Source organism: Microcaecilia unicolor, chromosome 6, assembly GCF_901765095.1.
Source record: "Microcaecilia unicolor chromosome 6, aMicUni1.1, whole genome shotgun sequence".
Classification (NCBI taxonomy): domain Eukaryota; kingdom Metazoa; phylum Chordata; class Amphibia; order Gymnophiona; family Siphonopidae; genus Microcaecilia; species Microcaecilia unicolor.
Genome location: NC_044036.1, coordinates 183,609,628 through 183,636,985, shown reverse-complemented (window position 1 = coordinate 183,636,985; position 27,358 = coordinate 183,609,628). Strand labels below are relative to the sequence as shown.

At 42.2% G+C, this 27,358-nt stretch overlaps 1 protein-coding gene across 1 annotated transcript in view; it reads left to right on the top strand.

Annotated features, from left to right (window-relative positions):
* UBA7 (ubiquitin like modifier activating enzyme 7) overlaps positions 1–27,358 on the top strand; it is a 411,248-nt gene that overhangs the window by 155,388 nt on the left and 228,502 nt on the right. Inside the window, 1 exon segment of the mRNA XM_030206492.1 lies at positions 16,171–16,336. Within this exon segment, the coding sequence (XP_030062352.1) occupies positions 16,171–16,336 (166 nt within the window).

Below are 27,358 nucleotides of genomic sequence, written 5' to 3'. Positions count from 1 at the left end.
GGGGGGCATGCTACCTGTTTTCAGCTGAAACTGCAGCGGATTTTGGCTGCAGATTCGATTTTGGTCATACTGTAGTTTGGGGAGGGGGTAGGGAAGGAGAGAAGTGCTCAAAACCATGGTGGGTTTTGTCTGAGGCCTGGGCGCAGCCATTGCTCTGGATGGGCAGCTGCTGAGAGATTTCTCAGCAGAAAGAGAGTCGGCATCTTCCCAGGCATTGTTGACATCTATTTTACCCAAACTGCACAGACATCCTCTGTGCCTGTCTGCGTTTGTTATGGAGAGTGCAGAATAGTGAGTCATGGGTAGCAAGTCAGAGTCAGGACAGTTCTGTCCTTAGTAGAAGCAGACCAGGTGCAGCAGTCCATTGAATTGGGCTTGCTGTTATTAGTTGTTTTGAGGAAGCCTGGCCATGCTAGAAAACAGAGCAGAGTCATCAATGAGTGCTCCAGCTGGGTTTATACATGAAAAGCAGCAGATTGTTACATTGCTGTTGATAATCTGGGTAAAGTAATATCTGAAAACTTTAAAGCTTTTAATGAACAAGTTAATAAACTGCTGACCACTTTTAACTAAATATACTCTTAGATTGCTGTCCAGGAAAAGTCTGGAAGTATTAGATATAAAAGTATTTGTCAGCAGCAATGCTGTCCAGCTAAGCCAGATATTTGGCCTGGCAAAGGCCTCTGGAGAAATTGCAGGCAGCTCTGACCCCGGTCGGATCCCTGGTGATGTCAATGTAGTTAGACCAGATGTCTCCCTATCTTTTGGGCTTAGTTTGTACATTATAGGACCAGGGCTCAAGAGCAACAAAAGAAAACAGACTGTCCCCGAGAACTGGGCCTTCAAGAAATTTTGTAATTATTTATTTATATCATTCAGCAGCATTACAAGTTAACCACTGGTTACACCAAAACGGAAAAGAAATATCTTACAAAAACAGGAAAACAAGAAGAAAAAAGAAAAGAAACGTTATCAATTCCTTCTTAGACCACAAAAACTGAGGGGTACAGCTATGACAAGACAAGGAGGTCAAAACAGGAAACTAACTCAAAAGCAAGGCCTTACTTATGATTTCCCCATATTATATTCAATGCACCCATGCCCAATAATCTGCTCCTATCATGATTTTCTTTAAATCCAAGAAGGTGTTTGTTTATCTCATTTTTTACATTTGTACACCTCATTTTCCCACCTATTTCCAGGCTCAATGTGGCTTACATAGTACCGTGAGGTGACAGCCACCTCCGGGGGAAAACAAATACAGAGTAATAATACTGTCAATGAGGTAAATAAGTACAGACACATTAGGGAATCGTAAAGAGGGAAGTCATATAGTATTCATAATGTTCAATACAAGTTTAGGTATCTTTGTGTTGCTGGTTCAGGCACTTAAGTTAGGTCAGTGAGGTATGCCTTTTCGAACAGGTAGGTCTTTAGTGATTTCTGGAAGTTGAGGTGGTCGTACATAGTTTTTACGGCTTTTGGAAGTGCATTCCAGAGTTGGGTGCTTATATAGGAGAAGCTGGATCCATAAATTGATTCGTACTTGAGTCTTTAGCAACTGGGGTGGCGGTGATTTAAGTATATTTGTGAAGGTCTGGTTGAATTTCTGGATGTTAGGTCCATGAGGTCAAACATATATCCCGGGGCATCACCATAGATGATTTTATGGACCAGAGTGCAAATTTTAAAAGTAATACATTCTTTGATTGGGAGCCAGTGTAACATTTCCCGAAGGGGTTTGGTGCTTTCAGATCACGATTTTCCAAATATAAGCCTGGCTGCTGTGTTTTGAGCAGTCTGAATCTTCTTTATAAGATTTTCTTTGCATCCCGCATAAATTCCATTGCAGTAGTCGGCATGGCTTAGAACCATTGATTGTACCAGGTTGCAGAATGTTGCCCTCGAGAAGAATGGATTCAGTTGTTTAAGTTTCCACATTGAGTGGAACATTTTCTTGATTGTAGAGTTAACTTGGTTCTCGAGTGTAAGGTACTTGTTGATTGTGACACCAAGGATTTTCAGGTTATCTGAAATAGGGAGGGTGTACCCTGGGATGATTAAGATTGTGGTTAAATTTGTGTTGTATCGGGATGAGAGAATGAGGCAGTGTGATTTTGCTGTATTGAGTTTAAGTTGGAAAGCAATTGCCCATGAGTTAATGGTATGGAAACTGAGGTTGATTTCGTTGGTGATTTCTGTCAAATCATGTTTGAAAGGGATGAATATTGTAACATCATCAGCTTAGATGAATGGGTTGAGGCCCTGAGTGGATAAGGTCTTGGCTAATGGAGTCATCATAAGGTTGAAAAGGATCGGCGATAGTGGTGATCCTTGAGGTACTCCACAGTCTGCTTTCCAACGGGATGATAGATTTGAATTTAATTTCACTTGGTAAGTTCTGGTGGTAAGGAAACCCTTGATCCAACTGAGTATCTTACCACCAATCCCGAAGTAGTCGAGGAGTCTCAGTAGTATATTATGGTTAACTATATCAAATGCACTAGACATGTCGAATTGGAGGAGAAGTATGTTGTTGCCTGTTGCTAATACCTGCCTGATTTGGCCATGAGGGTAGTTAACACTGTTTCATTGCTGTGGCGGGGACGAAAACCCAATTGTGATTCGTGTAGTATAGAGAATTTGTATATGTAATTGGTAAGCTGTTTGGTTACCAGGCTTTCCATCAGTTTGACTACTAGTGGAATAGATGCCACTGGGCGGTAATTGGCGAGTTCATTTCTTTTTTTTTTTGGTATCCTTAGGTATTGGGGTGAGTAGAATGTTGCCATTTTCCCTGGGGAAGAGACCCCGCTGGAACATGAAGTTTAGGTGAGAAGTAAGATCTGCTGTGAAGTGATCGGGCGCGGATTTTAATAGGTAGTTGGGACAGGTGTCCAATTTGCAGTGGGTGTTGGAGGCTGTATTAAGCGCATGGGTAATTGTTTCGGTAGTGAGGAGAGCGAATTCTGACCAGCATCGATCCGCTGGGTATTCTCCTGAGGATGGGTCCAAGCCATTGATGAAGTCTTGAAAATCGGTGGAGTTCTGGACCTATTTTGGTATTATGGTAGGACCTTTTGGCTTGTCTTATTGCGTATTTATATTTCCTATGTATTTGCTTCCAAGCGTTAAGTGTATGCTCATCTTTTGTTTTTATCCATTCTCGTTCAAACTTCCTGGTTTGTGTTTTTAGTTTTTTTCAATTCGTCATTAAACCATGGTACTGAGTTCAGTCTATGTGAAGTTCTTGTACACAAGGGTGTGATTTTGTCTAATATGTTTCTGCATCTTATATCCTATTCAGAAAGAAAGTTTAAGGAGTCTGTCTGTGCTGTCCATTCATTACTGTATATCTGTTGCCAGAATGTGTTCAGATCTATTTGGCCTCTAGTGGTGTAGGTTGTTTGCTCTTAAGTACTATATAAACCCTTTTTACGCCATAGTAGGGATAAATTTAATTTGTAGTGGTCGGACCAAGGTGTCTCTGTCCATTTGATATCGGTTATAATCAGGCTCTGGTCGGTGGACAATTTATGTGAGATAAGGTCAAATGTGTGCCCTTTAACGTGGGTTGCTTTCATTTGTGGCCATTCAAGATCCCATGAGTAGAGGAATTCCACCGAGGCGGGTGGCTAGGCATTTCGTGACACTATTAAAATGGTTCTGGCACCTCGTATTATATATATATATATCTTAAGTATGCTACCTTTTCAAATTCACAAAATATTTTTTTTTCAAAAATTAGACAAGATACTTTCTAATTTTTTATGGAAGGGTAAGCCACTGTGCATATCATTGCAGAAATTAAGGTTTCCTAAACGTTTGGGAGGTCTCAAATTTCTGGATTTTTTTTAAATATAAGCAAGCCTTTTAAATAAAAACAGGCGTATCCTGGACTTTGTGTACAATCAAGACTCGTCCTGTATAGGTTTTCATAGAACAAGCTTTACTTTCATTCATTTCCTTTAGATAAGGTCCTGGTAATGTCATCTGTAAGTAGGTTATCTAATTGCCCACTTACTGTTTCTTCTGTTCACGTTTTACTTTTTTTTAGATTCTACTTGTCAGTTTATACTAGAATCATCTCTTGAAGCAGCTATTTGGGGTCACTCACATTTGAAGATAGGATCACACTCTTTTATTTGGCTTGAATGGGTTGATAAAAATATAATATGTATTAATGATGTTTATGAACATAATGAAATACTATCTTTTGAAGAATTGCATACCAGATATCACTTTCCTGAGTGTCAAAGATTCAGATATCTACAATTAAGAACTATACTTTCAAAATTTTTTTAAATCTCACAACCCATTGCCTTTGACACCAACTCTAGTGAGTGTTAAGCACGTGGGATAAACATAAAGGAATCCTGTTCAGAAAGAATGGATCCTAAGGAGCTTAGCTGAGATTGGGTGGCAGAGCCGGTGGCGGGAGGTGGAGATGGTGCTGGATAGACTTATACGGTCTGTGCCAGAGCCGGTGGTGGGAGGAGGGACTGGTGGTTGGGAGGCTGATAGTGCTGGAGAGACTTATACGGTCTGTGCCAGAACTGGTGGTGGGAGGCGGGGATAGTGCTGGGCAGACTTATACAGTCTGTGCCCTAAAAAGGACAGGTACAAATCAAGGTAAGGTATACACAAAAAGTAGCACATGTGAGTTTATCTTGTTGGGCAGACTGGATGGACCGTGCAGGTCTTTTTCTGTCGTCATCTACTATGTTACTATGTTTTATACTTTTAATGGATAGTTCTCCCACAGTATGTAAATATTGATTATTTTCTCTGCCTTTTCTCCCAGTGAGCAATAATTTTCACATGGTTACATTTCACGCAAAAGGCTGTTGACTGCCAGGGCAGAATGCGTGCGTTCTCTCCCAAACAATTCACCTCTGTCAGAGAGAATTAGGGAGGCTATATTTTCTCAACATTTCCTCAGAAGAATGCACAGGTATTCTAGAAAAATGTGTAAACTGTACATTTCTTCACCTGGAACAGTATTCCAATGCTTTCAGACTTCTGTATAAAAAACCATCCTTCAGAGCAAGACATTCAAAAGATTCCAGCTTTGAGACTCTACTCTTATTTTTTGTTCCTTTTCTTTTGTCCTGGGTTCACCTCCCAAAGGCTGTGGGGTTTTGTAACGTTCGTGAGTCCTTGTGCCCGGGTGGAGCACAGAGATGAAGACTCGAACCTGCGCTCTGCTGGGCAGCCGATCAACCCCGAAAATTCACCTGTGATGACCGCTGTTCCCCGAGGGTTGAGCCCCCAGGTGCGGGTGGCTGACAGGACTTCCGGACGCAGGCAGGGGTCAGAAGGCAGCAGGCAGAGAGTATACTAAGTTCAGTCAGGAGTCAGAGACAGGCAGCAGGCAGAGAGTATCCGGGATCAGGTAGCAGTCAGAGACAGGCAGCAGGCAGAGAGTAATCCAGGTTCAAGCAGTAGTCAACCTGCCATCCCAATTCCTAGACCTGCTCTGCCTACTCTGGGTCTGCGACTTCCAGAGCCCCCTCGGTTTGATGGTACTCCCTCTGCATCTCGGGGATTTTTGAACCAATGCCAGATGCTTTTCGAGATGCAACCTGGGTCTTTTCCCTCTGACAGCCTTAAGATCACTTATATTGTCTCACTGCTCTCTGGACCGGCTCTGGCCTGGGCCTCCCCTCTCTGGGAGATCCGCTTCTCTCAGACCTGGGGGAATTCCTTCGCCAGTTCAGGATGGTTTTTGATGTTCCTGGGCGGCCTTCCTCTGTGGCGGTGGATTTGCTGCGAATTCAACAACGTAGCAGCTCCATTGGAACATATGCAGTTCGCTTCCGGACCTTAGCTGCTGAGTTACACTGGAATCAAGAAGCTCTCACAGCCATCCTCTGGCAAGGTTTGAATGGTCGGATCAAGGACGAATTGGCTGGATGGGACCTCCCGACTAACTTGGATGCCCATATCACCCTCTGCGTCCGCATTGACATCCGATTTCAGGAGAGATCACAGGAGCGTACCTTTCAGTGCCTCCGCAGAGGCCTGCCCCTCGGACGTCGCAGCCTACTTCACCTAGGGGAGCGACGAGTTCCCTAGCAGGGGCCTCCGAGGAACCAATGGTGATCGTGCAACAGTGCCTCTCTGAATCGGAGAGGTCCCATCAGTGGAACAATAGACTGTTTACATTGTGGACAGTCTGGTCATTTTGTAAATTCATGTCCAAATAAGCCGGGAAATGCCAGGACCCAAGTCCTGTGAGGGGGATGGCCTTGGGTCGATCCTCTCCCCTCCCAGACAATCTGATTTCGGTTTCTATCACTCTGCGCTGGCAAGAATTCTATATCGATACGATTGCCCTGCTTGTCTCAGGAGGGGGAGGGAACTTCATTAACTCTGACCTCCTTGAACTCTTGGGGAAACCTTCTGTGCCGTGTAAACCTGCTCTGCAGGTAACCTCTATTCAGGGATCGTCCCTACCGCAGCCCATCACTCAGGTCACACCACCCTTGCTGATACAAGTCGGGGTCTTGCACCAAGAAGAGATTCAACTCTTGATACTCCTCCAAGCAATCCATCCGGTCATCTTGGGGCTGCCCTGGTTGCGCCTCCACGCTCCCAGTATCAATTGGGTCAGCGGCAAGATCAGCAGTTGGGGATCCCGCTGTTTTCACATGTGCCTCTCGTCGGTTGAGACTCCTTTGAAGGCCATTTCGGCTTTTCCCGGAGCCCTTCATCCTTGCAAAGCCTCTTTACCTATGGAGTACCAAGATTTCCGGGACGTCTTCAACGCACAGGAAGCAGAGTCTCTGCCCCCGCATCGACCCTTTGACTGTCCTATTGACCTGCTCCCAGGCAAGACGGCCCCCAGAGGCCGACTGTACACCCTCTCCCGAGAGGAATCCAATACCATGTGTTCATACATTCACAAACATCTCCAGAAGGGTTTCATCCGACCCTCCTCTTCCCCAACGGGAGCAGGGTTTTTCTTTGTGTCAAAGAAGGACGGTTCTCTGTGACCCTGCATTGACTATCGGGGCCTGAATGACATCACTATCAAGAACCGGTATCCACTCCTGCTTATTCCTGAGCTTTTTGATCGCCTGCAAGGGGCGGTAATTTTTACCAAGTTGGATCTCCGGAAAGCTTATAATCTGATTCAAATCCGCCAGGGAGACGAATGGAAGACTGCGTTCAACACTCATGAGGGCCACTTTGAGTACCTGGTGATGCCTTTTGGCCTCTGCAATGCCCCAGCAGTCTTCCAAGATTTTATTAACTTTATCTTTCAGGATCTCCTGTACTCGTCCGTGATCGTCTAGCTAGAGGATATTTTGTTTTTTTCTGCCTCTGTTCAGGACCATACCCATCACAAACGCACCGTTCTCCAACGGCTTCGGGACCATCGCCTCTTTGATAAACTGGAGAAGTGTGCTTTCCATCAGTGGGTTATTCCCTTTCTGGGGTATATTGTCTCCTCGGAAGGGCTACAGATGGATCCAGCAAAACTCTAAGCAATCCGAGATTGTCCGGTACCCCAGGGACTCCGGGCCTTGCAACGTTTCCTGGGATTCGCCAATTATTATCGACAATTCATCCAGTAGTACTCCCTAATCACCGCACTGCTGACCGCCCTTACTAGGAAGGGGGCGGATGTTAATAATTGGTTGTGGAGGTCGATTTTTGTCTGATTTTTCGCCCTGCGGAAAAGAATGTGCACGCAGATGCTCTTTCACAGACTTTTGAGACAACCGAAGAACCCAAGGAGCCTTACCCAATGTTAAATCCAGCGTGTATCCCGTCCATCTTTGCAGTCTTGACCTCTCTGAAGACCTCCGTGCCTCCTCACTCCAGTGGGGAAATTCGTCTACCTTTGCCGGTCATTTTGGATTCCGGAAAACTTTCCTTCTCATCTCCCAGTACTATCAGTGGCCACGCATGGCACAGGACAATCCTACATTTCGTTTCTTCCTGCCCCATCTGTGCCCGGAATAAGTCCTCTCCTGGCAAACCTTGGGGAGGTCTTCAACCTCTGCCTGTCCCTCCACATCCGTGGCAGGAGCTCTCTATGGATTTTATTACTGACCTCCCTCGCTCTCAGGGGCACACTGTTATTTGGGTTGTGATGGACCGATTTTCACATATGGCTCATTTTGTTCCTTTGAAGACTCTGCCATCCGCTGCGACGCTAGCCTCCAACTTCATCCAACATGTATTTCGCTTGCATGATCTTCCTCTGCAAATTTTCAGTGACCGAGGTCTCAATTTACTTCTAAATTTTGGAGGGCTCTGTGCTCCGCTTTTGGCGTTGCTACTCACTTCTCTTCTGCCTACCATCCCCAAACCAATGGGATGGTAGAAAGAACCAATCAAACACTCAAAACATTCCTATGGGTCTTTACTAAGAATCGCCAGGATAACTGGTCACTGTTACTTCCCTGGGTAGAGTTCGCCTAAAATAACAGCCTCCACTCCGCTTCCAGGATGTCTCCTTTTTTCACTATATATGGACGACACCCTCATCTACCTCCTCTGATTCCAACGAATCAATCTATTCCGCAGCTCCAGCACACCCTTACAAATATCCAAGAAACCTGTAATGATGTCTAGCGTCATCTGCGACAAGCTGCAGCGAAGTACAAGCATTTTGCTGACCTGAAAAGACAAACTGCTCCAATCTTTCAACCAGGACAGAAGGTGTCGCTCAGCACCAAATACCTAAGGCTCCGTTTGCCCTCTCTTAAGTTTTCTCCTTGTTTCATTGGCCCATTCCCTGTTCAGTCCCGAGTGGGATCAGTCACCTATCACCTGCAACTACCTGGTAACCTCCGAATTCATAATGCCTTCCATGTATCGCTACTGAAACCATTTGTGATATCTAACTGGCATCCCGAGCCGAAGAGGAGCATCATTCCCGAGACTGAACCCGATCCTGAATTTGAAGTGGAGGAAATTTTGGACTCAAAACGTCAGAGGAGTCTACTCTTTTATTTGATAGCATGGAAACACTTTGGTCTGGAGGACAATTCCTGGGAGCCAGCGAGTAATGTCCATGCACCAGAACTAATCCAGGAGTTTCATACACGGTACCCCGCAAAACCCGGACCGAGACCAGGAGGGGGTCTTCCGGGGAGGGTACTGTCACGTTCCTCACCTTGGTGAGGGGTGCTCCTGCGCCGCGGAGCGCCGGCCGTCTTACGGGCCCGGCGCTCTGGGAACCCCCTTGAATCTGTCTCTTGGGCCCGGCGCTCTGAGAACCCCCTCAAATTCCCTATAACTGCCCATGATGCAGAGCGCTGGCCATCTTGGCGGGCTGGCACTCCGGGAGTCTCCTCTGCCTGCTCTGTCTGGGGGGGGGGGGGCGGGTTTGTGGCGTGCCTAGCCCTAGCCCTCTGGAACGCCGAGTTCTTCGCCCCGCCTCCTGCTCTACAGGATTGGAGCCTTATAGCTAGGCTCCTCCTCCTCCGGCTGGCCAGCCAATGGGAGGTTCTCCTTGCCAGCTGATTCTGTTTTCCCTGATGGTGGGGGCTATTTTAGGAGCAGCTTCACTCCACGTCTTTGCTTCGGCTTCTACTCCAGTGGGTGATTGCTTGCGTGCATCCAATTTCTGTCTGTTACCTTCTCTTTGCTGACTACTGCTTGAACCCAGATTACTCTCTGCCTGCTGCCTGCCTCTGACTACTGCTTGAACCTGGATTACTCTCTGCCTGCTGCCTGCCTCTGACTACTGCTTGAACCCGGACTTGAACCTGGATTACTCTCTGCCTGCTGCCTGCCTCTGACTACTGCTTGAACCTGGATTACTCTCTGCCTGCTGCCTGTCTCTGACTACTACCTGAACTTAGTATACTCTCTGCCTGCTGCCTTCTGACCCCTGCCTGCGTCTGGAAGTCCTGTCGGCCACCCGCACCTGGGGGCTCAACCCTCGGGGAACAGCGGTCATCACAGGTGAATTTTCGGGGTTGATCGGCTGCCCAGCAGAGCGCAGGTTCGAGTCTTCATCTCTGTGCTCCACCCGGGCACAATGACTCACGAACGTTACAAAACCCCACAGCCTTTGGGAGGTGAACCCAGGACAAAAGAAAAGGAACAAAAAATAAGAGTAGAGTCTCAAAGCTGGAATCTTTTGAATGTCTTGCTCTGAAGGATGGTTTTTTATACAGAAGTCTGAAAGCATTGGAATACTGTTCCAGGTGAAGAAATGTACAGTTTACACATTTTTCTAGAATACCTGTGCATTCTTCTGAGGAAATGTTGAAAAAATATAGCCTCCCTAATTCTCTCTGACAGAGGTGAATTGTTTGGGAGAGAACGCACGCATTCTGCCCTGGCAGTCAACAGCCTTTTGCGTGAAATGTAACCATGTGAAAATTATTGCTCACTGGGAGAAAAGGCAGAGAAAATAATCAATATTTACATACTGTGGGAGAACTATCCATTAAAAGTATAAAACATAGTAACATAGTAGATGACGACAGAAAAAGACCTGCATGGTCCATCCAGTCTGCCCAACAAGATAAACTCACATGTGCTACTTTTTGTGTATACCTTACCTTGATTTGTACCTGTCCTTTTTAGGGCACAGACCGTATAAGTCTGCCCAGCACTATCCCCGCCTCCCAACCACCAGTCCCGCCTCCCACCACCAGTTCTGGCACAGACCGTATAAGTCTGTCCAGCACCATCTCCACCTCCCACCACCGGCTCTGCCACCCAATCTCGGCTAAGCTCCTTAGGATCCATTCTTTCTGAACAGGATTCCTTTATGTTTATCCCACGCATGTTTGAATTCCGTTACCGTTTTCGTTTCCACCACCTCCCGTGGGAGGGCATTCCAAACATCCACTCCTCTCTCCGTGAAAAAAATACTTCCTGACATTTTTCTTGAGTCTGCCCCCCTTCAATCTCATTTCATGTCCTCTCGTTCTACCACCTTCGCATCTCCGGAAAAGGTTCGTTTGCAGATTAATACCTTTCAAATATTTGAACGTCTGTATCATATCACCCCTGTTTCTCCTTTCCTCCAGAGTTAAACGGGAGTTAATAATGCACACACAGGAAGTAAAGGCAACAGAAGCTGATTATGGTGGCCAGGGAAACTGCTCACCAGTATACAAGTTGGACAGTGTAATTGTGACCTGTTGGGGTTTCATGTCTCTCATGTCTGAATTGTGTATGGTATAAGTTCAGCTCTTTTCGCCCTACGTAATTCATGTTATTGCCTGTCTGTCTCATGGAAGTTACTACTGTGTGTTTTTTCTATTGCTTGTATTATCTAAAAGAATTTCAATAAAAATATTTGAACTGAATAGCAGGCCACAGAGTCTAAGAGCTAGGAGCTATGGATCTCACAGGGAATGGGGACCCCTGGAAGCGCCATCTGAAAACAGCAGCGAACAGCCCCTTAGAAGCACTCTCAGGGCAGAAAAAAGGCCGTTCAGAGCACAACTGGCACCTTAGGCCAAGAAGCAGAGCAGCCCTTGGGAGCCAGCTTAGGGCAAGGAGGCCCTTGGGAGTAGCTCAGGGCATCTGCGGCCCCAGTTGGGGCCTGAAGTACAGCAGCAGAGCAGCCCATGGGAGCAGGCTTGGAGCAGAGCGGCCTCTGAGAGCCAGCTCAGTGCAAGGCCTTTGGGGACACAGAGTATTAAGGCCCAGCGGCAGAGAGGCTCTTGGGAGTGCAACCAGTTATTAAAGCCTGGAGGAGGTGGAGGCTCCTGGAAGCCCAACCAGTGCTCAGAGCCCTGGCAGAGGCTCCTGGGAGTGCAAACGGCACTTGGAGCACAACAGGTGCTTGGAGCCCTGGTAGAGGCTCCTAGGAATGCAACTGGCACTTGGAGCTCAGCAGCAGAAGTTGGCCAAGCCAGACTGACTCAGCCCCTTTGAATGTCCAGCAGCAACCTATTCAGAGTGCTCCATGAGGGGGAGATCTGGGGGGCCTGGTGGGGATGGACAACTTGAGAGACATAGGTTATACTGCAACTCCAATGAAAAGACAATAAAGGACCAGAGAGAGGTGCTTAAAACTTCCACATTGGCAAGGAGACTAACTGGGTTCAAGAGCACTGTTTAAGTGTTTTGTTTAGTAGTTTGCTTGTTGAGCACCATTCACTCAAAGAACTTAATATAGATTAATTATCACAAATACTTCTCATTGGCAAATGTCTTAATGCTTCATATAGTATAAGCTGTAAATAGTTCAGTAAACTGTTTAACATTTCAGCCAGCCTTGTTGACTGCTTTTGAATTCTCTGGGGGGAAAGGATGGAAATCCCACCCGCTAATACTTTTATTTATTTACATGTGTATTTATTTCCTACATTTGATATACCACAAATAGATCCAGTACTGGTAACTAAGTGGTTTACAATACAAAAGAAAGTAAGTGCTGATAAAGGGGGGGAGTATTTAGGAGTGAAAGAAGGAAAGGGAGGGTAGAGAGAAGAGAAAAGCTAGGGAAGAGTGGGATCAAAGGAAGAGAAGAGAAGAGAAACGTTTTGAGAAGAGCCTTAATAGAAAGAAGAGAAATAGCAGATCTAACGAGAGGGCTTAGGGCCAAGGTAGCTGAAGGCCATATCACATGTGAGTGAAAGATGCAAAACGGAGTGAGGAGGGATGTAGAGCAAATTATCTGAGGTGGAGCGAAGGGAAGAGTAAGGGATCAGGAGTTTATGCAGGTAGGCAGGGGCAGAAGGGGACCGACCTTTGAAGACAAGCATAAGCAACTTTTAGTGGATACGTACGGAAACAGAAAGCCAGTGTTTAAGATGAAGCAGAGGGGTATCATGATCAAACCGGTGTGTACGATGGATGAGATTGAAGGAACCAGGCACCAATCATTACAGGGCCTAATGGAGCCAGCCTGAGGGAGACTCCAGCCAGGTTGGCGCCGGACCCAGGGTCGCCCACAAGGGGACGTTACATATATGATGGAGATTTTGGGGGTTGCATTGGGCTTGCTGCATAGTATTAGGTATATGGATATTTCTTAAGATAGTTTGAATTTATCTAGAATGATCTCTCTGTCTCTCTCGCCGTGTCCTATGATTAGTGTAATTCCTTTTTCCCTTTAGTTTGTAAAGCACCTTGTGTGTCCCCTTGTTAGGTGGCATAAGAAACAACTCATAGATAGTAAACTTGGGTATTGCTACTCCAGCCTCTGAATTAGGTACTTCTACGTCAGCTACTTTGTTACCTGTGCAATGGAAACTGATAAAGATTTGATTTTGAAATTCCTTTTCAAGAGTAGAAAGCAACAGTTGCTTTGGGTGTTTCCAGACATGTCAAAATCCACACAGAAAAGGAGGAAACAATTTTAATTTCTGAGTCCTAGATTCCAAGAATTGGGAGCTCGATTTATTTTCAAATTTCCCTGCAAATGTACTGTATTTTATAATGCTGCAAAGTATCTTTTTTGAGCCATCTTGACTAGTTATGTTTCTGAGCAATAGAGTTCCTGCTGCTTCCCTCAGATATCAGTGTTGTCTTAGATTTATGGGCTCATTTCCAAAACAGAAAAACGTCTAAAAAGTAGCATAAAGCAGCATTTGGACGTTTTTCTCACAAAAACGTCCAAATCAGTATTTTCAAAACCTATTTTTAGATGTTTTTCTATGGAGTCCGTCAGAAGTGCGTCCAAATCTCAAGCGGGCGTGTCAGGGACTTGTTCAGGCTGGAACTTGGGTGTTCCTAAGACTTAGGACATTTTTCAGTCATAATGGAAGAAAACAAAATCGTCTAGGACTAAACCTTAGACATTTTGAGATAGACCTGTTTTTATACCAAATAAGGCACAAAAGGTGCCCTAAATACCCAGATGACCACTATAGGGGAATCAGGGATGACCTCCCCTTATTCCACCAGTGGTCACTAACCCCTTCCCACCCCCCAAAAATTTGATGAAAACATTACTTGCCAGTCTCTATGCCAGCCTCAGATGTTATACTCAGGTCCATTAGAACAGCATGCAGGTCCCTGGAGTAATCTAGTGGTGGGTGCAGCACACTGCAGACAGGTGGACCCAGGCTCCTACCTCCCCCATTTGTGGACAAAACTATAGACCCTCCAAAACTCACCAGAAGCCCACTGTACCCACATATAGGTGCCCCCTTCGCCCGTAAGGTCTATGGTAGTGGTGTACAGTTGAGGGTAGTGGGTTTTTTGGGGGGAGGGGGGTTGGGGGGCTCAGCAGACAAGGTAAGAGAGCAATGGTGAGCATTTTATGAAGCCCACTGCAGTGCCCCCTAGGGTGCCTTATTGCTTTCCTGGGATGTCAGGGGGACCAGTCTACTAAAAATGCTGGCTCCTCCTACATCCCAATGGCTTGATTTTGTGCGTTTTGCACTTGGACTTTTTTTTTTCCGAAAATGGACCAAAAAACAAAACGTCCAAATCACAAAACCTTGTTCAAAATGGTATTTTTGAGAAAAAAAATAGACGTTTTTCTTTTTTGAAAATGGCCTTTTTACCTATTCAGATTTTGGACGATTTTTGCAAAACGTCCAAAGTCAGACTCAGACGTCATATTGAAAATGCCCCTCCACGTCTACTTTGATATAAAGCTGTGCCCGTTCCACAGCACTGTATCCTATTATTCTCTAAGGGGTCCTTTTACAAAGACGCGCTAGTGTTTTTAGCATGCGCTAAAAATTAGCACGGGGTCTCTAGCATTTGGCATGCACTAAAAACGCTAGAGTGCCTTAGTAAAAGGACCCCTAATTTTTTTTCCTCTTAGTTTTCTCCTGTTCAAAACCTCTATCCACCTTGTGGACTTTAACTTTAGGATTGATGTTTATAGGAAACTTTCCTTTTTCCTTTTTATTGATTAATATTGATATTGTTATTTTATATGTCGCAACCACTATTAATTCATCCTTGTACTTGTATATAGTATTATATTTGAAATTGCATAAAAATAAAATTTACAAGAAAAGGCAGATGCAGTTCTACCTGTGCTTAGATATCAATAAAGTATTTTCATCGACATCATCTCCCGAGTTGGTTTAGTCTGTGGTCATCTTCTACTCCTTTTGTACTGCTTAGATATCACATCCCATCTCTGCCGTAAGAGGCTGTAACTGTAGATGGTGGAGTGAGTGACTGTACTGATATGATATCACTGTGAAAAGACATTCTGTCCATTGAGAAAAAGCGGAAACGAGTGAAAACTCCACTGGGGTTTATTGGATCATCATAAGAAGGTCCTGTGAAGTCCTCAGTCACATCATATTCCATTTCATCTTTATTTGCATGCAGTTTATAAAAGTGCTTAAGTGGTGGATACTTGGAATGCCCTCCCGCACAAGGTAGTGGAGATGAAAACGGTAACGGAATTCAAAAATGAATGGGATAAACATAAAGGAACCCTGTTCAGAAGGAATGGATCCTCAGAAGCTTAGCGGAGATTCGGTGGCAGCGCCGGTGGTTGGGAGGCGGGGCTAGTACTGGGCAGACTTCTACGGTCTGTGCCCTGAAAATGGTAGATACAAATCAAGGTCAGGTATACATATAAAGTAGCACACATGAATTTATCTTGTTGGACAGACTGGATGGACCGTACACAGTGGTGTGCTGGAGCAGGCTCTCACAGGCTCACAAGAGCCGGCTGTTAAGTTTTTAAGAATTTTGGGAGCCGGTTGTTAAAGTAGGGCCCTCCATGGCTTCTTTAACAACTGGCTCCCAAAATGTGGGCTTGGGCCCCCTGCTGAATTATCTTTTACTTTGCTGGTGGGGATGCTGAGCCCTGCAAGCCAAGTAAATAGACTACTGCTGCTCCCTGCTCCTTGTTTCCAGCTCTGGGCAGCAGGCTGGGACTTCTCGAGCATGTGAGAGAAGTTCCAGCATGCTGCTCAGAGCAAGACGTAGGGAGTGGTGGCAGTCTATTTATTGGCTGCCAGCAAAGGTATGTCTAGTGTGCCCACACGAAGGGAGGGAGGAGAGAGAGGCAAGTGTTGCTTCCCCCCCCCCAGCCCTTCCAACTGCAGAGCTGGCTACGTCCGGAGAAAGAGCCTGTTGTTAAAAATTTACCAGCACACCCCTGACCGTACAGGTCTTTTTCTGCCGTCACCTACTATGTTACTATATGGGAATGAAGAGCCACACACACCTAGGTGGATCCTTTTACATGGGAACTTATCACTTCAAGGCTGTCTAGAAGCATAATTTTAACTGTGACTTGAACTCTTGCACTTGCAGAAGATGAAATCTCAGACTGCAGCAGCGGCCATCAGAAAAATGAACCCTAGGTGCCAGGTGAAGGCTCGTCTGGACTTTGTGGGTACCAGCACAGAGCAAGTCTACAATGATGACTTCTTCCAAGCACTGGATGGCGTCGCTATCGCCGTAGATAACATCAAAGCAAGTAAGCAGTGAAAAGGTGTCGGTGGACAAAGAGCTATCTCTGGTTAGGGGCATCTTTGCTTGGAGACATTGCTGGGTAAAGGGATGCTGTAAAAATTTTGGGATGAATGAAAATTGCTTGTTGAAGTGACGTAATAATAGATTTCTTTGGCAATGACAGTATTTCTGAAATGGTAAAGTTGGGATTTTTAAAATAAATTTTCATCGAAAGTTTTCAAAAATACATTACAAGCAATAGCACTTAATACAGAAAACATGGCAATTAGGAGGTAATTCTACACAGGGCACCATAAGCTAGACGGCTAACTGTATGTGCGAAAACAGCAGATAATGGGAGGTAAGTTCCAAAACAGGAGCAAAATGGCAGTTAGATGCGAAAATGCACTTAGGTGCTAATCTATAACTGGGCACCTAAGTGTTCTTGCACATAACTGTAAGGGGGCGTTCCCATGGGATGGGCATGGCTGGGACATGGGCATTCCCATTAGTATGGAACGCACTGCCAAAAGCAGTAAAAGCTACGCTCGACCACCTAAATTTTCGGAAAGCACTGACAGACCTGTTCAGAAGAGCATACCCCCACCGACCCAACATAAAAATGACTGTTCACTTGCGACACAATGCAGCCAAAGACAGTAACGAACATTACCTGACTCTTCTTCCCCCTTTTCCTCTCTAAGTTCCCCCAACTATACCTACCTTACATGTACCTCATTCTACCACAATATCACTTTATATTCATTCATACAATGGATTTGTTCAGACCGTAATCGGCTAACGCCGTTAACGGTGATATGTAAGCCACATTGAGCCTGCAAAAGGTGGGAAAATGTGGGATACAAATGTAACAAATAATAATAACTCTTGCGCATTATAGAATTATCAACATTTCCGCTCACAACTGCAGCATTTGGGTGTGACCAGAGGTGTAGCTAGGTGGGGCACCAGGGGAGCCACCGCTCCCCCAAACGGACTTCGGACAGTGACAGTGCCTATTTTGCAGGTGGTCTGTCGCACCTACACTGTGCGTACATGTATGTGCCTCTCCGCTCCCCCTGGCGTCACAACCTGGCTATGCTTCTGGGCTTGACCATTTACACCAGCTGTAGATATGGCATAAGTGGTTGCGCCTAAAGTTGGGCATGTAACTAGCAACATACCCTAGTATTGTGTAATAGATTTGGTGCACAGTGCCCAAATGTTGGACGCCTAAGTTTTAGCACCCTTTATTGAATTGACCCCTTAGGGGCCTTTTACTAGGCTGTGGAAGAAAGTGTCTTGCACTAGTGTGGGCACGTAAAGTTGGCATGTGCTGGGCCATTTTTTACCGCAGCAGGTAAAAAGACCTTTTTTTTAATGGGACAGTAAATGGCCATGCGCAAATATTAAAATTAGCGTGAGGCAATTTACTGTCTGAGCCCTTACCACCACCTAGTCATGCACTACTCGCGTGGTAATCAGACAGCGAATTCCAGTGTGGCCGTGCTGCCCATTACTACCGAGAATGCCCCTGCAGTAGAAAATATACAGGTGTAATTGAGTATAGGAGACCAGGTTTTATTGAATGCTAAAAGGGAGCCGCATTTCTCTGCAGCAGCTTTTTCATATTTAGCGTAAAGACATACTGTATTCCACCACATATCATAAGATAACTTCGTAAAGTCCTTCCAATTTTGACATATCAGTTTTAAAGCAACTTGAATCAATATACGTAATAATTTGGCTATTTGAGGTTGTATTACCTTTTAGCATTCAATGAAACCTGGTCTCCTATACTCGATTACTCATCCAGTTAATATTAATTATTATAATCTATGCAAATATAAATGGGTACTAATTACGTATATATATATAATTTCTTATCTCCACCTCTAACATTTAGTAATATGCTTATTCCTATAGATATACAATACCTGTAATGAAACAGAATCAGGGATCCTAGAGTTGATGTAAACAATGTCTATAATTCTTCTACAAGTCAGTGTACATAATCAAACTTGTTAAACTATTATTAAGTCTCTGGTATTTAATTTCCTTTCTTTTTGTTATTTAAAAATTAATAAAAATGATTGAACAAAAAAAAAAAAAAAAGAAAATATACAGGTGTTAAACGAAGTTTCCCAAATTTTGAAGTCTCTAACTGCAATAGTTGCAGATCTAGACCCCCTTTTCTGAAAGGTTGTCAGTCCATGAGCATGCGACATTTACCAAAATGCCATTTTTGGGGTCTAATAAAATCCAAACACATTTATAAGAATGGCTAAAAAATTCAAATCCTGTACAGTTTTTGATGCTAATTCCAATGAAATATATTTTAACATTATGGATGCAAAATCCAGTCAAACAAGTTGACTCAAAGAGTGCATCAAAATTGATCGCGACTCATTGGAACATATTTGGACCAATATTCAGACCGCAACAACTTCCATGCAAACAAAGATACGGACTTGAAATTTTGAACAAGCATTATGCTTATGCTGGACATAATACTGCCAGATTTGCAACTAACCAGCATCTATAACCGCCCTGCAGGATCTCTTCAACGTTGGCACTGTCAGCGCAAATGGTAAAATGTACCAAAGTTCAAAGTCAGTTATTAAAAAAGAGTCTGCCTGAATCAGCTTGTGAACAGTATCATCTGAAAGAGAAAATTGTGCTCTACAAGACTGATATGTTTTTGTTTTGCAATGCCACCATTAAGTAGCCATTTACTCAGGTCAAAGTATGTTATATTTTGTGTGTGTGATGTATTGCGTTGGTCCATGATGGCTGAGCCATTACTGGTTATTACATTGAAACCAGCATCCCCATCGCCATAGGGGCCACGCCTGATAGCCATGCAGTAACAGCCATGGGTGGGTATCTTTACTGCAGGATCCCAAGCCTGATTGTGGGTTTCTTTACTGTAGGATCCCAAGCCTGCCTTCTTCAGTTACTTCACTGCAGGTTCCCAAGCCTGCCTTCTTCAGTTACTTCATCATTCTGAAAGCATCATTGATCTGCAAGAGAACGGTTTCAGGGAAACTATATTGCCGACCAGATGATGTCACTGATGGAGCTCGCATAACCAAGTTGTAACAAATTGTATTTCCATCATTCATATCGTATTGTAAGCCACACTGAGCCCGCAAAAAGGTGGGAAAATGTGGGATACAAATGTAATAAATAAATAAATAAAATAACAGCAATGATAAGTTTTTCTGGGATCCAGCAAGTATCGCGTCTTACCGGCCAATAAAATGAAGTAGCGGAACCATGAGGATGCATAAAGCTTATGAAAGCATCTTTCTGTTCAACTGATGTTTCACAAACGTTTCCAATCCACCATAAATGCAAGTAACATACTGCCCAGGCTGAAGATTTGTGACTTTATCTATTTGTTCAGCATCACTAATTTATTAAGCTGAAATATTCACCTGAGATGGCATGATCAAACTGATAACAGCGCACAATAAACGATTGGACAATCAACGAATAAAATATGAATGAATAAATAATTATATCAATACTTTTAAGTGACTATTAAGACTCAATTTCCTAGAAATGAAGAAAAATTAGCGCATCAAGCGTACTAAATATAACATACTTTGACCTGAGTAAATGGCTACTTAATGGTGGCATTGCAAAACAAAAACATATCAGTCTTGTAGAGCACAATTTTCTCTTTCAGATGATACTGTTCACAAGCTGATTCAGGCAGACTCTTTTTTAATAATTGGTTTTGAACTTTGGTACATTTTACCATTTGCGCTGACAGTGCCAACTTTGAAGAGATCCTGCAGGGCGGTTATAGATGCTGGTTAGTTGCAAATCTGGCAGTATTATGTCCAGCACAAGCATAATGCTTGTTCAAAATTTCAAGTCCGTATCTTTGTTTGCTTGGAAGTTGTTGCGGTCTGAATATTGGTCCAAATATGTTCCGATGAGTTGCGATCAATTTTGATGCACACTTTGAGTCAACTTGTTTGATTGGATTTTGCATCCATAATGTTAAAATGTATTTCATCGGAATTAGCATCAAAAACTGTACAGGATTTGAATTTTTTAGCCATTATTATTAGACCCCAAAAATGGCATTTTGGTAAATGTCGCGCGCTCATGGACTGACAACCTTTCAGAAAAGGGGTCTAGATCTGCAACTATTGCAGTTAGAGACCTCAAATTTTGGGAAACTTTGTTTAACACCTGACTCGCGCAACAGATAAAATTTGAACAAAATTGGAGACATTATGGTGGGAAGGTTTAGACCATTTGTCATGGAATGACCCTCTTTAAATGCTAACTGCTTTTACCACATTCTCTGGCAAAAAAAAAATCCAGAGTTTAATTGCACGTTGAGTGAAGAAATATTTTCTCCTATTTGTTTAAATTTACTACTTAGTAGCTTCATTGCTTGCCCCCTAGTCCTAGTATTTTTGGAAAGCGTAAACAAGCGATTCACGTCTACCCGTTCAAATCTTGACCCAACACAAGCCGTGTTTTGGTTGTAAAGCCTTCCTCAATGGTCTACAGAGGATTCTAATCACACCTTCTCCTGCAACAAAGCTCTATAAGCTTGAACCAGAGACTCAACTCCCAATAAAGCATTGTTAAGGAACCAGTGTCTAGTCCTAGGTTCTCCCCTAACATCAAATCATTCAACCCAAGAAGGAGCGTGATCGGAAACATCAAGTGTGACTATAGAAGATACAGAATCGGCAGTGAGAGAAGCAGCAACAACAAGCAAATAATCAATCCTAGTCATGAGATTGGGAATAAAATGTATAGTCTCAACCCCCAAGGACTGGCTAGTCTCCAAGCATCCGCCACCCCTACAGCATGGGTAAGATGCTGGAAGGCTTTAGAGCTATGGATATCATCACTAGTAGAAATGCTTGTGCAATCCAAGCTAGGCTGAAAACAGGTATTGACATCACTTCCTAAAATTAGCTTACCAACAACAAATGATGAAAGCAAACAGGTTAGTTTCTTTTTAAAAAAGAAACCCCCCCAAAAAACAGCCTGACCTTTGTTTTGAGCATACACTGTAGCACAAGTAAAATCACAATCATCATGTCTAACATGAAAAAAAAAATGTACTGCCCCTCCGGATCATGCTTAACTTGTTCAATCTGGATAGACAAAGGGTTATGAAAGGGAAGTGCAACTCCCCTCTTGTTTGCTCCAGAAACATCAGAAGCAAATAACATCTTAGAAAACTGAACATCACAAAACAGGGATTCGTGCTTCACTTTAGTGTGTCTCTTTCAGCATCACAACCTGGGGTCAGTTTGATTAAATTTCATTTATTTATTTATTTTGCAGGAAAAAAAATTTCAATTACAAACAGTTTGTATCGATTTGATCCAATTTCTTGCACAACTAAATGTCTCTTCCTAGGAGAGTTAAGTCCCTTTACATTCTAAGTTAAAATCTTAAGATCAATCCCCATGCTCAGTAAACTAATAATAAAACAAACACTAAGAAATTACATAGTCGGTGGAAAACTCCCTCCAAAAGAAAATAAACATCCCACTCAATACAAAAAGAATCCCTCTTCCAGCATGGAAGAAACAAGAACCAAACTAGTACCATCCCCTTCCCTAACAAAAAATTGGTTCTACTGACAGAAATAAAGACCCAGCCACCTAGAATCCCCCAAGCCCCCCCCCCCAAAAAAAAAACACCACCTAAAAATACAAGCCGAAGCCCACATTGCAAGGAAATGGAAGTCCTGACCCAAAACCCCAGTCCAACCCCCCCACCCCCTCCACCTACAATACAAGAAGAAAAACAGAGCAGAATAAATCCTTTGCACAAAACTTAGAATTCATATAGCACAGCAATTCATATAACCACACATGTTTGTTAACAACAGTGTATGTGACTGAATGCAACAGAGAACATCCCTCTAGCTGGATCTCAAGCCTACTTCTGCAAATAGGAAAAGTATACCCCAACAAAGAAGGCTGTTACTTCAAAGGAGAAAAGCAGCAGCTCCATAGTTAACAATTAACAGATGTCAGGATGTATTGACATGACAGAGAAGTCAAAGTTCAGCGAATCTTAGCAGAAGGAAACCATCCGTCTGTTGTATCTTCTGTGCTTTATCCGGGACTCGCTGCCACTGTCAAAATTTAGCATGTGTAGCTGGAGCAACCACTGATGACAAAGATGTAGATGAGGGAGGAACTTCCTCCAACCCCTGCAAGATCCGCCAACCCTCAGATAACAACATAACATTTTGAACGTATTCTGAATTGAACTGCAAGGTATTGCGGGCTATAAGAACAAAGAGAAGTAGACATTCCATGAAATACAACAAAAAATTAATCAGCAAACCTAATACATTTACCTTCTTCCATGGATCCTAAATAAATAAGTCTTAAGTAATCATCTAAAAAATGCATAATTCAACTCCTGAATTATCAAAGGAGAAACATCTTTGTGATAATTACACAGCTCAACTGCTTGAGACTTCAGCTCTCTGCATGATGTGGGTGCTTCCTCAATCCAGCCCCGCCTCCTTTGAAAGAGGAAGTTGTGTCAGAGGAAGCGGGACCAGCCAGGAGGAAGCTGCCACAGTGTGCCGAGAGCCGTGGTCTCCTGCTGCTGTGCTGTGTAATTATCACCATGGGCCCACATCGCTGGCAGGTGGAGGAAAGGAAGGAAAGCTTCTATATGCTGGCTGGGGAGCTTAGGGTGGGGGGAGAGAGAGGGGAAGGCATCAGGCGAACAAACTTGTAGTTTGGGCTGTGGAAGCTTAGCTAAGTAATTATCACCGTGGCTGATATTGATGGCAGCTGGAGGAAATGGAAAAAAAAACTGTTGCATGCTGGTTGGGGGGCTTTGGAGGAGGGAGAGAAACAGGAGCAAGACAGGGAGATGGGTCAGGGAGAAACAGGAGCAATGCATGGGGGAGAGACAGGAGCAATTCAGGGGGCAGGGAGAAAGACAGAAGCACTGTTGGTAAGGAACAGAGAGACAGGAGCAGTGTCAGGTGGGGGGTAGAGACAGACAAGTGATGCAATGCGGAATGGTGTGGGAGAGAGAGACAGATACAGACAAGGGGGCAATGCTATATAGGGGTGGAGAGACAGACAAGGGATGGTATGAGGAGACAAGACAGGGAAATGCAATATTGTAGGGGAGGAGGAGGGGAGAGAGGGAGAGAGAGACGGGGCAATAATGCATGGGAGAGAGAAAAAGATGGGACAGTGCTGGATGGGAGAAGAGAGAATGACAAGGAGCAATGCTAGATGGTGGAGTAGGTGGAGAGAGACAAGACAGGAGATGCAGGAAGGTGGGAAGAGAGAGAAAACATGAGAAGATACTGGATGAAAGGGGGGAGCGATTCATGCACAGAGTAGCTACTGGATGGTGGGAGGAAGGTACAGCGAGGAACTGCTGGTAGAGAGAAGCTGGATGATAGCAGCAGGCAGGAGGGGGGAGAGAGGAAAGAGTTATTAAAAGACTGGGGATTAAAAGGAAGGAGAATGGGAGGGCCAAGGTAAAGGAAAGAGATGAAAAGCTATAGGTAGGTGCAGTAACAAGAGGGAGATACTGGCTAATATGAATGAATTAAATCTAAATGGAAGAAAGCTGAAAGAAACAGATTAGTGTCTGAGTTGGATGTATTAGAGAATGTGAAGAAGACGGATGGAGAGAAAACAAAATGACAAATGGACAGGAGATCTTTGGAAAGGGAAAGAAAAGAAGACAGCAGTAATCAAAGACTGAGGTCAACACAAGTAGAAAAACTTAATTGGCCAGACAACAAAAGTAGAAAACAGATTTTATTTTTTATTTAGGATGAAGTAATTTGGTAGCTGTGTTAGCCTACATCAAAAGTTAATAAATAAGAAAACAAATGGAAAATAAGATGATACCTTTTTATTGGACTAAATACATTTTTTTTACTAGTTTTCCTTTGGAGACCAAAACCTCCTTACTTAGTTTGAGACAGTATATTGCTGTCCTAACCTAAGAAAAGAGGTTTAGGCCTTCAAAAGCTAGTCAAAGATTGTTTGTTTTTTAGGTCCAAATTACAATTTTCAAAACACATTTTAAAGACATTTTTCTATGCAGTTTGTTCAAATCACAAGGGGACATGTCAGAGGCAGGATTTGCGCGTTCCCACAATTTGGATGTTTTCTGCCATAATGGAACAAAGCAAAAACCTCCAGGGCTAAAATTTGGACGTTTTGGTCTGGACCTGTTTCAATAACAACTAAAGAGAATCCACATATAGTGGAGAACTCAATAGATCCCACGGGTCGTGAAACAAGAAATAAAGAGGTGGGAAAAAAAGTCAGGCTATCCAAAGGATGGAACCAAATGTTTTTATGTAAAAAAACAAAACTTTATTAATCTTTAAACAAATAATGATATAATAATAACACATTAAAATTGACTCGACACAACGTTGTGTTTCGGCCAAAAGGCCTACATCAGGAGTCTATAAACATAAACAAACGGTAAATAAATGAATTAATTGGTAAATAAATTAAACATATGAAAATGTTGAAATAAATAATAATAACATACAAAAAGAATTATACTGAAAGAGGAACATGTATAGATTATCAAAAAATTATATATTTAAAAAAATTATATATTTAAAAAAAACTATATATATATCAAAAATAATCTCAAAGAAATATATATATAATATAATAATGATAATATTATACAAACAGAATTATACTGAAGGAAGAACATATATAGATTATTGAAAACAACATATCAATATCACAAATAAATAAATAAATAAATAAATAAATAAATAAATAAGATTATGTAAATATGAGGCCTATTGAAAACTATACATGTGTGTATGTATTGAATAATATATTAAATGACCTTTATAAGGAAAAAACAAATATATATACATACATGGGAGTAAGAGGTTAAATGAAAAAAACTAACCTTATTAGTCAAATTGAGATTAAGTATGATAATTCAAAAGTAATCTCGTAACGCAGCTAAAAGATTCCAAGGATCTGCAAGTGAGATCCTAAAAATGGTCTGTAGAAAACAAAGAAAATTTAAATGGAAAAACAAACCATATAAAAATGATGTGAATAAACATTTATGAAAAACATGTGATTTGCCTATTGAACCTTTATGCACCACTGGTTCGGGATTGAAACATCAGAGTAGCTCAAAATGTATACATATACAAAAAGAAGGATAGTATGAACGTGACAAAAAAATATATATATATAGAGATCTAGCCATTGGGACACGCCAAGTAGTTTAATTAGATAAAATAGAGAGAGTATGTAATCTGCCTATTAAACCTTTGTGCAGCACTGGTCCGGGGTTGGAACATTCAAGTAGCTCAAAACATAAAATTGGCTACAAATATATTGGAAAAGGACCTCCATACTGTGTGTTGTTAATAGAAAAGAAACTACGGACTGCATAAATAATAAAAAAAATGTGGTAAATCGCGGCGGCGTGAGAGCCGCGAGCCGCATGTGTTTAAAAAGAGAAAGAAAAAAGAGCTCAAGACACATACCTTAAAAAAGACCGTTATGCAAATGGACCGTCTATCGCGGTGATCTCAAAGGTAATGATGAAAGAAAACCTGAATTACATGACAGTTTAAATGACAAAAAAGGCGCGAAAGAAACTCGCAAACCCTGGATGACGCTGGTATCAGCTGATCAATGAAATGAAAAGAAAACAGATCGCTCTATAGTCATCCGTGCGTCTGTCATACGTAAGAACGTCATTACGTGCCTATATATGTGGAGAAGTAAAATAAAAGCACTATTTAGCCGTTTGTATATCTAGCATACGTGAGGTAGACGATGTACGTCATGACGTGGCATAAACAAATGTATATAAGGATGTGGAGCAATTAAATAGATTGGAATGCTGTTGATGTTAGATAAAGATGTAAACCATCATAGAAGTGAATGTAAGAGAGTGTATATTATGTTAAAGAATTGGGATTAAAAAATATATGTATATATATCAAAGATACAATTTAAGAAAAAAGAGTGAAAATTAAAAATATATATTTTTGAATAATGAATTTTAATTTAAAAGTCTTTTATCATATATGGAATTTATTAGGATTTTTTATCACATTTTATTATACATACATGGGATACAGTATGGAGGTCCTTTTCCAATATATTTGTAGCCAATTTTATGTTTTGAGCTACTTGAATGTTCCAACCCCGGACCAGTGCTGCACAAAGGTTTAATAGGCAGATTACATACTCTCTCTATTTTATCTAATTAAACTACTTGGCGTGTCCCAATGGCTAGATCTCTATATATATATTTTTTTTTGTCACGTTCATACTATCCTTCTTTTTGTATATGTATACATTTTGAGCTACTCTGATGTTTCAATCCCGAACCAGTGGTGCATAAAGGTTCAATAGGCAAATCACATGTTTTTCATAAATGTTTATTCACATCATTTTTATATGGTTTGTTTTTCCATTTAAATTTTCTTTGTTTTCTACAGACCATTTTTAGGATCTCACTTGCAGATCCTTGGAATCTTTTAGCTGCGTTACGAGATTACTTTTGAATTATCATACTTAATCTCAATTTGACTAATAAGGTTAGTTTTTTTCATTTAACCTCTTACTCCCATGTATGTATATATATTTGTTTTTTCCTTATAAAGGTCATTTAATATATTATTCAATACATACACACATGTATAGTTTTCAATAGGCCTCATATTTACATAATCTTATTTATTTATTTATTTATTTATTTGTGATATTGATATGTTGTTTTCAATAATCTATATATGTTCTTCCTTCAGTATAATTCTGTTTGTATAATATTATCATTATTATATTATATATATATTTCTTTGAGATTATTTTTGATATATATATAGTTTTTTTTAAATATATAATTTTTTTAAATATATAATTTTTTGATAATCTATACATGTTCCTCTTTCAGTATAATTCTTTTTGTATGTTATTATTATTTATTTCAACATTTTCTATGTTTAATTTATTTACCAATTAATTCATTTATTTACCGTTTGTTTATGTTTATA